This window comes from Ursus arctos, unplaced genomic scaffold, assembly GCF_023065955.2.
Source record: "Ursus arctos isolate Adak ecotype North America unplaced genomic scaffold, UrsArc2.0 scaffold_1, whole genome shotgun sequence".
Classification (NCBI taxonomy): Eukaryota; Metazoa; Chordata; class Mammalia; order Carnivora; family Ursidae; genus Ursus; species Ursus arctos.
In genome coordinates, this window is record NW_026622763.1 from 76,849,637 (window position 1) to 76,863,619 (window position 13,983).

A 13,983-nucleotide genomic window follows, 5' to 3' on the forward strand; every position below is an offset into this window, starting at 1 on the left:
CTAAAACCAATTTATACAACAGTGAAGAAATCATCTATACTTTTAGCTTCACTACAGAAAGTGAAAAGATTTATAGAAAGGTTTTACTACTATGACTATGTATGTAAAAAAACAACAAAAGCCAAAAAAAAAAAAATTACCACCACCAAATAATGTTATGTGAAAGTCAAACTTAAGTGAAAAGTCAGAGTAGGCATTATTTGGTGGTGTAAAGCTCAGAAGTCAACATCATAGTCCTTGAAACATTTGTTTTAAAAGAAAGAACTCTTTCATTTTTATTTTTTAAAACAAGACAAGGACTATGAATATTCAATGAACATTGGAAGCTAAGAAGAAAAGAAATACAAGCATTATTTAAAAAAAAGAACATTTAGCTTGAAAATAAGGGGCTTCATGGCTTTTTTTTTAATTTAAGTACACCAAAATGAATCTGGATTACAAAAACAGAATTCTAATTTTTTCAAACACAAAATGGAGAACTATAAAATGCTGTAACTTAGAATTCTGAAATACATTGTGATAAAAATCATCAAGTTCTCAAAAGTACCTTTGCAAGACGAGGAACTGTTGTTGGAAAATCATAATGCCCAAGTTGACCAAAGGTATTGCAACCCCATGAGTAGACCTATTAGAAAATCATAGGAAAGTAGGTAAGAGTTGTGAATTTGACTTTGCATGTCATTTCTGAATGTCTATAACATACACATATGTGTATATACATATGTATGTATACACACACACACAAATAGTCACACATACATTACTTACATTCTTTAAAATAAAATACTGAGAAAATTCATCTTTAAACAAGACCAGAGCTAATGAGCAAACAGTACATAGGAAGATAGAGTCCAAGGGTTAACAATAACATTTCTCAGGTGTTTACTACCTGCCAAGCATTATTCTTAACACTTTCTTTATTGATTAATGTTTAATTCTCATGACAATCCCTTCTTTACAGATAAGGAAACTGGCTTGGAGAAGTCACAAATTTCTAAGTGGCAGGGCCAGGATATAATCCCAGAAATTGTCCTATACTGCCTCTTACAAAGAAAATGATAAAAGGTAAGTGCTATAAGGAAAAATTAATCATGATTCTTCTGTAGAAAGAAGTACTGTGAAATGAATAGAACACTTTTTCATATATGAAAAGTTATCATGGGAGAAACACAAGTACCTACGCTCCGCTACAGACAAGAAACTAGATGACAGTGACTATGTCTAATGAAAATGGTTTTGTTTCCTCTGGTTTTAAAAGCAATTCATGGTCACTGTACAGGACTGTCACAGAACAAAGAAATGAAAAGGAAGTGAAAACAACGGATGAACTGACCACTTAGAGACAACTGTTTTGTTTTGGGAACACACACACACACCTCTAGAAATTTTACTAAGGTATATAATTTAGACACAAAATGTAAAGCAAAATGGGACTATACTATATAATGCTGTTTCATGACCTGATGTTTTTCCTTAATGCTATATTCCTTGACATTTTTCTGTTACTAAGTATCAAGCTACAACATCATTCATTCATTCATTCATTCATTCATTTATGAGAGAGAGAGAGAGAGCATGTGAGCAGGGGGAGGTGCAGAGGGAGAATCTCAAGCAGACTCTACACCAAGAGCAGAGCCAGACTCAGGGCTCGATCACAAGGCTGACATCATGACCTGAGCTGAAATGACGAGTCAGACAATTAACCTACGGAGCCACCGAGACACCCCAAGCTACAACATCATTTAGAGTAACTACACAGAATTCTACTGTGGGTGTAGTTTAATAAGTTACCTAATGAAGTAACCATATTTACTTATAATTTCTAATTCTTTAATAAAAAAATACTGAAAATCCTTGAATATACATATTTCTGTATATATTTCCTTAGAATAAATTCCTAAGCAAAGAACTCTGGGTCCATGAATCCACACATTCTGATTTCTGAATCATACTGACAAACTGTCTTCCAGCAAGGTCCAATGTACATTCCCGCCAGCACTGTATCTTTTCCCTACACCCTCACCAGCACACAGTATTAAATGGGATCTTTGCTCATCTGGTAAGTGAGAAAATATTTTACTGTTGTTTTAATTTATATTTTTTTACTAAGTGGCTAACCATCTTTTCATTCATTGCTGGTCATTTCTAGTTCTTTTATGAATGGAATATAAATATCGTTTGACAATTTTTCTTTAGTATTAGGTAGTAACACTTTATCATATATGTCACAAATGTTTTTTCCCACTTTGTTATGTATTTTAATTTTGTGTGTGGTGTTTTTTGCTATTTAGGAGCATTGAATTATTAGGTAGACAAACATATCATCTCTACTTTCTAATTTCTTTTTTTTTTTTTTAAAGATTTTATTCATTTATTTGACAGAGATAGAGACAGCCAGCGAGAGAGTGAACACAAGCAGGGGGAGTGGGAGAGGAAGAAGCAGGCTCATAGCGGAAGAGCCTGATGTGGGACTCGATCCCAGATCACCGGGATAACGCCCTGAGCCGAAGGCAGACGCTTAACTGCAGTGCCACCCAGGCGCCCCTCTACTTTCTAATTTCTGGTTTTGATATCATGTCTTTTTCTACTCCTAAGGTTATTGGGGGAAAAAAATAAAATAAAAAGAAACACCTAAATTTGTTCTTACACATGTAAGGTTTTATTTTTTAGCATTACATCTTTAATCCACCCGAAAGTAAAATATGTGAAGTTATCTTCATTTTCTTCTGCAAATAAGAAGCCGATGGTTCCAGCAGTACTTACTGAATATTCAGTCTTATATCCCCAACTGACTTGAAATGCCCACTTTTATCATATACTAAATTCTCATATATACTTGGGTCTATTTCTAAGCCACAGGTATATTTCTGTCTCACTCATCTGCCTGTAGTCTGATAATATATTTTATAAGACTAATTCTCACCTTTCCTTTCTGTTCTTTTTCAGAATTTCTGTGACTCACCTCCTATATTTATTCTCCTGGAATAGTTTTGGGATCATTTTATTAAGTTGTAAATCTTACACTGAAATATTCTGGGGACTATGCTGAATTTACACTGAACTGATTTAATGATCTAGGGGAAAATGGCATTTTTGCAACATTGACTCTTCTCATCTAAAAATAAAACCTCAGGGGGTGCCTAGGTAGCTCAGTCTGTTAAGCAGCCAACTCTTGATTTCAGCTCAGGTAGTGATCTCAGAGTTGTGAGATCGAGGCCTGCATCAGGCTTGCGCTCAGTGTGGAATCTGCTTGTCCCTCTCCCTCTGCTCCTCCCCCTGCTCATGGGCTCTCTCTAAAATAAATAAATAAAATCTTTAAAAATTTTAAATTAAAATAAAAAAATAAAATAAAATAAAAACAAAATCTCAGAGTGCCTGGGACAGGTCAGTTGTTTAAGCGTCTGACTCTTGATTTTGGCTCAGGTCATGATCTCAGGGTTGTGAGATCAAGCCCTGCATCCGGGTCCATGCTGGGCATGGAGCCTGCTTGAGATTCTCTCTCTCCCTCTCCCTCTGCCCCTCACCTCCCCCACACCCCCACCTTGCTCTCATTCTCTCGCTCTCTCTCTCAAAAATTAATAAAAAATAAAAAATAAAATCTCTTTCCCTTTATTCTTATTTTCTTTTATAACCTACCAGAGTAGTTAGTGGGTTTGTATCATATAGGCTCTACACACTTCCTATTAAAAATATTCCTATTTTCCTAATACTTTTGTTGCAACTGTGAACAGCTTTTTTCCCTGTTTTCTGTTTTACCTTATGTATATAAAAAGCTAGCAATTTTTGTATTTTGTAACTGACCATCTTCCTAATCTCTTACTTTTAAGCCTTTTGAATGATTCATTGTGTTAATAACAATAAATTATTCTTTTCTTTCCTAATATTTACATTTATTTACTTAAGCTATGTTAGTTTTTTGGGTAGCCTAGCATGTGAAATTTAAAATATTTAAATTATTTTTTATTTTAATTTTATTTAAATTTAAAATATCTTTTTTCCTAAAAAGATGAAAGGATTGATAACGAATCATTATATGAATATATTTAAAAACAACTTAGGGGCACCTGGCTGGCTCAATCCATAGTGTGGGACTCCTGTTCTTGGGGTTTTGAGTTCAAGCCCCATGTTGAGTGTAGAGATTATATAAAAATAAAATCTTTAAAGAAAAAAAATTACTTTATATATTTGGATGTATGATGTATAGAAAATTTATGTATCTTAGTGTGGTTTTAAGTGATTCTAGAGGTTGCTTTCAGGTCCCACAATGTTAAGAAAAATACCTTTTGTTTTCTTAGTGTCTTATTTATAGATTTCCATCAAAAAACAAAAATTCACCAATACCAAAAAAATCATCAATATCCTGGAAAATCTTGAATTCTATTTTTCGATAAGAGCACATTATGGAAACTTTGTCAGGCAGACCAGTGTTTAATCAAATCCTACTATCACACGTGTGACTTTACACAAGTCATATAATTTCTCTAAACTTCACTTTCTTCATCTATAAAACAGAAATAATATAAAATATTAGAAAGATCAAATGAGATATGGTATTATTGCCTGACACACAGCAGACACTCAATAACTGAAGGTCCAATTTGGTCATGTTAACCTTCCACAAAAATAAAATCAGCTTTTAACAGTTTGTCTCCTACCTGGGATTTCGCAGTAAGTGCAAGAGAATGGTAACCACCTGCCTCGAGATAGATTACTTCTTTACCATCCAGACATTTTACACACAGTGGTTGAAGCCTTCAAGAAAAATATATACATACAAACACAAAGAAGGCTCAGCAAGAATCATGACCTTTTCAAATTACAGAGCAAATGCTTGCAAGCAAAAATAAACATTTCAAAAGAAAACATTAAAATAAAAATATTAAATATATTAAATATATATTAAATATATGTTCAATTTACTCCTAAATATAAGTAATTTTGCATGGTTTTAATTTAATCTTTGTCCATCAGTCACTAATTAACAACCGTAAGTCAGAAATCTGTTAAGAATCAAAAACTTCTAAATGATTCATTATGTCAGAGTATACGGAGGACAAAATGAAATATAACCACAGAGAGAATTCTTTTTGTTTGTTTCTTTAATGCCACAGTTGCCTTCACTTTGCTAAGACTAGAGACATTTACATTAACTGGCTGTTTTAGATAATCATTCCATTTCATACCTTCACAAATACCTAATCAGTTAATATCACGAGTTCTTAGACAAAACAGTTTTTCCTTGATGGACATTAATGGTTTACTACTGCTATTATAGTTATTTTGGCAGCCACAGAAGGGCATCTTTCAGGTAAAAGAAAAATGTTGGCTCTTTTTAAGTTAAAAATTTGAGTTAAGTGTCCTGATGAAATACAATCTTATCCCAAATATTCCTTTCTGTTCCAAGATGAATATACATCAAAGAAGAGATGGAAAGGTACACCACAGATAAGTCCTTTTTTATTAAGTACAAATTCAAGGCTAACATGACAGGTCTATTTTATTTTTTTAATCCACGTTAATGATATATAATAATCTGCAGCTAGAAAGGACCAGATTTCCTCTCCGAGGAAACGATGTAGAGTTCTTCACAGGAGAGAGATTTATTTGTTAAAGCCAATCCCTAACAGTAAACACAGGCAGCACTCACCTAGGCAGAACATCACCATGCCCCAGCTGTCCTTCCTTCCCTTTCCCCCAGGTCCACACCTCTGTTCTCAGAGAAGGCAGGAGTGCATCTGCCTCTCCGCTGTACGTTGGGGTCAGAACCACAGTCCGTGTTTTCACCCGTGCAGCTTTTCTTAAGAGCCTGGGGGAAACTAAAAACAAACCAGAGATGGAGTGAGGGAGTAGATGTGTGGGCAAAAAAGATATCATTTTGACAAACAGTTGATTTTCAAAGAAATACACTAACATGGTATTTGTAAAGCATATTCTGTAGGTTCTCTGCAAAAACAGGGATTTAATAGTTAGATGAGTTTGGTAAATGCTGCCTACTACTTTCTATCCTCCACACTATCTGCCCTATAGATCCACACACACATTAGCATGCTAAAGGCCCTGACAAGTTCTGCAATCAAAAGGCCTGTTTAGATTTGTTTAACTCAGCCCCACTTCCAAGCATCTGGCCATAGAATTCCTTTCTGTATAATATTTATGTTATATAGAATGTCTATGTGACATCCTATGGAACTTGCATTCTAAATAATATGCTTAACAAAATACTACACTAAGGCTGACAAATATTTTTCCCATTTCAAAGCAGAGTTAAAAGTTAAGCCTTTCCAAGTTAAGGTCAAACATTACAAATATTGTAATAAAGGACTTATTTTAGATATAAAATTTTCAAGTTTCTATGGTAAGAAAAAGATTATGAATGGGAAGTACTAAATAACTTTTGAATTTTGCCTGCCTATTTCAAATTTTATAGAGGACTTAAATAATGTTTTTAAAAAATCTTTTATAATTCTTTATAGTATTCAAATTATAATGATGGCGTACAACACTATGTAAATCTGGTACACTGATTTGGTGGCAGGGTATGTTTTGAAGAAAATCATCCAATGTCACTAAGTGGAGATTTGGTCATTAACTTGAGGACACAAAAAGGTGATCATCACTGGCTACAATTAACATCTTTTCTGGTAAATGTGCCATCTATTTGTACATACAGACACTCAAACCTACTTGAAGTTCCCTCAAGATGTATTTCAGGTAATTTTAAAAGACAGAGAGAAAAAGAGCGCACGTAAAATTTTTCTAAAGATACTTTGTGTCACTAAGTAAAATTTAACCAAAGGAAATAAGTCTGTTAGCAATGCCTTAATGACATGACAAAAATCAATATTCCACATTTGTGATTCCAGGAGATCTCAAATATATTTATGCTGCAAATAGGAAAGGATATTTCAATATAAGACAATTTTGGCACAAAGTTCTCCTTCAGACTTAATAGAATCTGTGGGCTTTCCTTTTACAAACACAAACACACACACACACACACACACACACACACACACACACTTACTCACTCTCAGGACTAAGGGTTTTATTTGTAAGCTGAAAATCTAGTGGCAATGAGAATTAGAAGGCAGGATAACAGAAGTACTCAGGGGCACAACAGTGCCATAAGTAAGTAGAAGTGCGAGGTAGGATTCCTAATTTTAGAGCTTTGGCCAAAATGGTGTAAACTGGGAGCTGGTAACCATAGACCATAGGTCAAATACAGCCCACTGACTGTTTTGGTAAGTAAAGTTTTATTGGAATATACAGCTTTGCTCATTTACGTATTACTTATGGCTACTTTTAAGCAACAATGGCAAAGTTGAGTAGTTATGTAACAGAGACCATATGGCCCACAAATCATAAAACATTTCTCTTTCACTCTATACGGAAAAAGTTTACCAACTCCTGGTCTAAATCCAATGCTGCTCAAACTTTAATGTGTACACTAGTCACCTGGGGGTCTTGTTATAAAGCATATTCTATTTCAGTAAGTTTGGAGTGAAGGCTGAGATCCTGCATTTCTAACAAATTCCCAGATGCTACTGTTGTTTCTGGTCTGCAGGTCACATCTGAGAAGCAAACGTCTAGATGACTGAGATTCTTGAACCAACTGAGAAATGTTGAAGAACCAACTCGGTAACAGTCTTAATATTCGAAGAAGTTTGTTGCTAATTGTATCAGAAAATGAACTTTCGTCTTCCTGAAGTTTAAAATTATCTCCACTTCCAGGTCAAATACAGTAAATTCCCCACTTAACAATGGTCACATCTGCAACTTCGTCTCTCTGGACTGCAGGCCCCAACTAGGATATAAGGAGGCTGTCGCTACATTCCAGAACGAGAAAATAAGATTCATAGTAAGGATCAGAAGCAGATGCAGACACCACAAAAAAGTTATGTTCTACAGTTATTTTTAAGCAGAGAAATACGTAACTTTCTTTTAAAACCACCCAAATGACCAAAATTAAATAAGTGTTGACATTTGAATATATCAGCTTAAGCAATTAGGAAAACTACTAATTTATTATAATATAGCACATGATGTCAGGAGCATTTTGGATTTAACAAAAGTCAATTTACCTGGCTATTTCCTTACCTTGGGACAACAAGCCAGGGAGGGAGAGTCTTCGGCTGCCTCCCTCCGATTCCTCTTCTCGGATATCCACAAGACTTGAACTCTTCTTCCCTTGCATTGATTCCTGTTTAACCTGTTCTTCTCTGCTATCTTTCAGACCTTCTGGGCCTATGGAACTACTGCCTGCCTGAGTTCCAGGTTCACAAGGGGCCGTACTATAAAAGTTCATAACTTTCTTAAGAGACAAGGCCCCAGCTTCATATGTAGCCGCCACTCTCACACCAACAGCAGATGCACAAGAGACCACTAGGCTGTTTAGGGCTGAGGTGCTTGTGGTTGGTGGGCTGTGAAGATTAGGAACTGCTTCTTCTACAAGAGGCTAAAATATACACACATAAAAAAAGTATATAAAAATATAATCCCTATACAACAAGCAATCAATAAAAATAAAGTTTAACAAAAACCATCAATATTTACAAATATTAAGAATCTAAAACAAAGGTCTCTATCTTCAACTTAAAGGAATCCGCTCTTGGTACTGGATTTAATATATCATATGGAAACGAGTACTCAAACTACAGCTACTTATCAAAAGTACTTCCTGAGTGTTGTGTTTTTCCATGCTATTTAAACATAAGCCCCAGCTGCTTTAATAAAATTAAGCACAGAAGGGGAAAGGGCAAGAAAGGTCTGGAAAACATAGCATTTAATATAAGAGGCACTGTGACAGCCCTGGATATAAGGTTGAAAGGTTAACAATACATTAAAAAATAAATAAATAAAAGCAGTATTATTGATCGCTTTTAGGAAAATTTACAGACTGCTACTAAGAAATACCAGAAAAAAATACATCTAAAAAAAGGCTTTTTCTGAAATGTTTTATAAATGGTAATTTAGATATCGTATATACAGGCAGAAAAATAAGTTATACCTCTGACCTATCTGCCCCCAAGTTATGTTCTTAGGTTCAGGTCCTTCCACTGCCTCATGAATGTGTTATTTTCCATGATCCAGGGGCTATGTAAGCTGAAGGATTACTTTTGCTCTCATTATGATAGAGTAAATGTGGTAGGTTAATAATTAAACATTTGGGACCAATATTCTTTGTGTTCTTCATAGCTGTATTTGAAAGTCGAACTAAAGTTTTCTAGTATCTTAGTAAAAAATCAGTTGAAACTTACTCTGAGCAGTCAAGCACCACTGTTTACTTAAAGGAAAGTCATTAAATGTAACTACTAAAAACACAAAAAAAGCTTTTAGCTTATCAGCATAGGTCACTATGAAAAATTTGTTTCCTATGATGTCCAAAGGTCTCAAAGGGTATATATACATTACTTTATTTGTCCTGAATTGAAAGCTAAGTGAAAACAAATTTTTTAACATTGACTTCTGATTCTCTTAAAGGAAATAATTCCTGTTTCCTGCACAGTACCTAGACTGTAGTAGCTACTCAATACATTTTGTTGAATTAAATACTAAATTCAGAGAAGCAAATGAGTCTTTATTTATTTTTTTTTAGCAAATGAGTTTTTAATTAAAATACTCAACAAACAAATACACCATATCAAGCAAAAGATAAATACAGAGCCTATTAATTCCTTGGTGATACAGTTCCCTGATAACTTTTTGAGAAGAACTAATGCCACTATTTTCACCCTATGTGTAGAAAGGCTCATTACAGAAACAGAAATGGTATTTACGGGTGAATATTTTAGGGGGTTCTTACCAATAGATAAGAGGAAAGTCACAAAATTCTACCTTCAATAAACTTTAAATTATTGTTTTTACTGGCTGTTCTACTTAATTATGTTTAACAATATATAAAATAAGTCAACAAAAATATATTGCCAGCAATTTTGATGAAAGACATAATTTTAGGAGTCTCAGTCAACTAATAATAAAATTCAATTATGAGGTATATGCTTCATTGCCAAATACTATGGTTTATTTCACAAAAATGAGATACTCTTTCACAGTTATTTCTGGCCAGAGGAGAAAAAACTTCTCCTAGACTGCATAAATTCCTCGTGAATTAGCTGTCTGATTGAGACACTATTTATAAAAATTGAATTAAATTTAGTATAAACAGACACTGCCAAAATCATAGGCAACAAAAAATTTACATGTTTAACAAAATAAATCCAAAGGAAAATGCAATTTTAATAATTATCTAATAATCAAATAACTGTATACAATAAATTTTTAACTTCAAATTTAATAAACTAGCAGAATGACTTCTAAAAAGTCAAAGTCCAAATTTTTTATAAGCATGTTCAAGTCTAAGAATGTTCTATGTGCGTTCCTATTAAATCATTACTTTTGTTTTGTTTAGATTTTAATAGTATCTTTCTCCAAACAGCTTATTCTTAATTAAAAAAAAAATCAGATATCCACAAGTTTCAATGAGTAAACTGTGAAATAAAAACTATTTCTAAAAATACCTCTAAGCCATGTTCTCATCCTGACAGAGTGAAGAACAAGAATAAAGAATCAAGAGATATATGGTTTCAAAAACCTGAAAAAACACCACAGGACAGTTCTTTTATGACTAGAATTTTTTGTTTTTTCATTTTTGTCTCTCAGAGTTTTGGTAAAAGCAAAACTGAAAGTCTAACATGAAGAGTAAAAAACAAATTATCCTTTTAAAACTATTTGTTTAATCAGGGAGACTCAAACTTTACTGTAAACAGCTTTTCTTACAAGTTTTTAAAATGAGAGTAGTTTAAATAAGATGAAGAAAACATTAACTCCCTGCCCCACAGCAAAGCCCAGTAAGGACCACAGGTATAAGCAGAAAAAAAATCAAACACTATTTAACACCAGAAGTTGTTGTTGTTGTTGTTGTTTTAAGTCTGCCTATGATTGAAGGATTCACCACATAGCAACCTTCCCTGATTAAAAAGGAAAGGACTACTCTCTATGGAATCTGAAGTGGTACAAATACAGGTGAGATGAATCCTTGTGAATACATAAGTATTCAGGAAAAAAAAAAAAAAAACCAGTATTCAGGAGCCCACCAAAATTCAGTACATTTAGCCATGGGAGAAAAAGTACTAGAAAAAATAAAGGAGATTTTGCTACTTATAAAAGAAGCAAAGCATGACATCTTTCAACATCTTAAAGGGCAGAGTTTGAACATAAAGAGTAATTTTGAATTAATCCAGGTTTCCCCTTATCTAGGACTGCATGATGAAACAGATTTAAAGTCAAACTCAAGACTTAAGCATTTTAAAGTTGTTAAAGAAAAACTCGTAACTCCAGAAACACCTTTATATTATAAAATTTAGCAGGTACCTGAGATGGCACTGGCTTTTCGCCGTTCTCTGAGTTCTCTCTTACTGAATGGTCTGACAGTTTTTGCATGTACTCATTTACTGCCTGAGTATCAGGGTATGACGGTACATTTCTGGCAGAAGAAATTTCAGTTGTTCCCATGATGTCTTGTTGGGAGGAAATGGCATCACCACCCGTGGTCTGAACATTTCCAACGTTCGTGTCAGTAGCAACAGGCAGATCATTTTCTACAAGCGTGTTCTCGAATACTTCTCCCTGATTGTCAAGGGTTTCGGTGGAGGGGCTGATGGCAGTGCTGGCCTGGTTTTCTGCCTGGGATTCTGACAGTGTCACACCTAATGGGCAACAATGACTGTCTGATATAATCACATGGTCTTCTTTGTCAGTCATAGTAATTAGGAGTTGGCTGCACTGGTTGCATCTTTCTGGGACTGGCTTCAGATCCTGGGAAGGGAGGCACTGTACCAGTGCTAAGCTGTGGAATGCACCACAAGCAACCTGTAGCACTACTCGCCCAGCAAGATGTTCCACCTTTTGTGGCTTTGTCACCGGGAAGGCGGTGGTAATGAGACCCAACTGACAACCGGTACCCCATGCCCAAATCTCTCTGCTTATTGACAATGCCAGTGTGTGCTCCTCACCACATGCCAACTGCAAAATCCTGACGGCCAACAAAGAACTGGTCTCAGAATCAGAAATGTTGACAGGATTCGGTTCTGGAACATACTGCTGGTTAGCTACTGCACACTGGCCTGCAGAGTTCTCCCCCCACATGTATACTACACCACTTTCTGTCACTGCTCCACTGTGGAAACTCCCTGATGCCACAGTAACAACATATTGCCCAACCAGGGCATTTTCTAGAATGGGGCTACTTGGACAAATCTCTGCTGGTTCACTTCTCCAGGGAAGAGTCCCAAAGCTGTAGACCTCACCATCTGAAAGGTGTTAAAAAAAAAAAAAAAAAAAAGAAGAAGAAGAAGGGAGTTAGTGAATTAACTAGAAAACTTATCAGCAAATTTCTGGCCCCTCTAGGTTAACAAAATAGGGCTGGTTTTGTTTTGTTTTTAATTTTCAAAAGCACAGTTGTAGAGATTTTGGATCAAGCATATAATATCCCACATTTATTCATCTTTTAATATTCTGAAAAATAGTGAGAATTTCTACCAACTGCCAGAGGCTCCTTTCAAATGAAGGGTTATTGCTCCTCTCCTTTAGCCTCATCCTACAAAGTCCTACATGGATCCACTACTAACGGCTATCACTGTAGGCTATTACAGGAGCAGATTCCAAGTGTTCAAAGACAAAACAATGACTATGATAAGATAAAATGAGCAGAGGATATAACAGATACATTCGCTAACATCTACAACATTCACTGCTACTTGAATAAGTCAGAGCAGCAAAAATTATGCAGTAGCATAAAAATATTAGAGAGTCATTTTGGCCAAAACTAAGAAACCAGTTTTATACTTCCAAGTTGTAAGAAAGCACCAGTGTTAACAAGATGGGGCAGTCTTCGTGATGTGTATGATATTATATATAATTTTAAATGTTACGTATAATATATATTATACACTATATAGTATTTCTAAGGTGCCATTTGTTTAAAAAGCAAATCATCACAACGAAACAAAGCAAAAAAAACCAATAAAAGCTATGACGGCTAGCTTTAGAATGAAGGACAACTGGCTGGCTTTAGAAGTAAAATGAAAGGCACCAGTAGGGCACATGAGTGATAAGGACCTGTTTCTGTCCAGGTGTGCTACCAAGTCATAATCTCACTGCAGTACTGTGGTAGTTTGGGGTGTGTGCATATGACCTGTGCTAGCTAAAAAATTCAAACGGAACAAAGATTTGGCTATGGGTTTTGAAAAATACCAAAACAAGCCCACTATTCCTTCTTTTCCTTATGACCAGAGGCTCATCCATTTTTTTAAATTAATAAATAATAAAGTTTATAGTATTTTTCCCCCCACAAAGCAGCAACTGAGCTGATGATGAAAAAAATGCATTCTTTAGCTATGGCCTATTATACACAGCAAATATATTTATTTATATACTCCAATTAACTAACCAGAACATCTATGTGAGAAAGAACACAACAGTGGCTAGTGGGAAGACATGAGCTTTTATTAGGGAATTTCCAGTTTGGGTAAAGAGTACTGAGAAAATAAGCTCACTGGTTAAGATCTTTTAAACTTTTCTTCCCAAGTGATATAGTAATATACACTTGCAACAGCTCACCAACTCTTTCAATGAATATCACTCCCCTAGAAAGAGAAATAGTACAAAGAAATGGATATTTAGACAACTCCTTCCTTTTTTCAACTTGGAGCTCCTCAAAAAATAGTGATTCAATGAAGTGTCCTCACTGAATTATGAGCTGTCAAACCAAATAGAGAAAAAGAACTTGAAAATTTCCAGCATTCCATCAGTAACATTTTCTCATCTGGAAAACATAGCACTGGAGATCTTTTTGCCATTTCAAACTACACACTTGTGTGAGATTTTTTTTTTTTTTTTTTGTAGCTTTGACACTTAAAACCAGGACACTGCTTACACATGAACAATGATAGGTTATTCATATATTTTTAAAATGTTTTCCCTCAG

The 13,983-nt window shown here is 34.8% G+C and overlaps 1 protein-coding gene across 29 annotated transcripts in view; it reads right to left on the reverse strand.

Annotated features, from left to right (window-relative positions):
• ALS2 (alsin Rho guanine nucleotide exchange factor ALS2) overlaps positions 1 to 13,983 on the reverse strand; it is a 78,731-nt gene that overhangs the window by 49,517 nt on the left and 15,231 nt on the right. For all 29 annotated transcript variants that reach the window (XM_057304014.1, XM_057304040.1, XM_044381276.3 and 26 more), the window contains 5 exons: positions 11,371 to 12,308; positions 8,098 to 8,455; positions 5,648 to 5,816; positions 4,656 to 4,752; positions 548 to 625 (listed from right to left, as the gene is read on the reverse strand). In XM_057304014.1, coding sequence (XP_057159997.1) covers positions 548 to 625; positions 4,656 to 4,752; positions 5,648 to 5,816; positions 8,098 to 8,455; positions 11,371 to 12,308 — 1,640 coding nt within the window. The remainder of the gene's footprint in view (positions 1 to 547; positions 626 to 4,655; positions 4,753 to 5,647; positions 5,817 to 8,097; positions 8,456 to 11,370; positions 12,309 to 13,983) is intronic.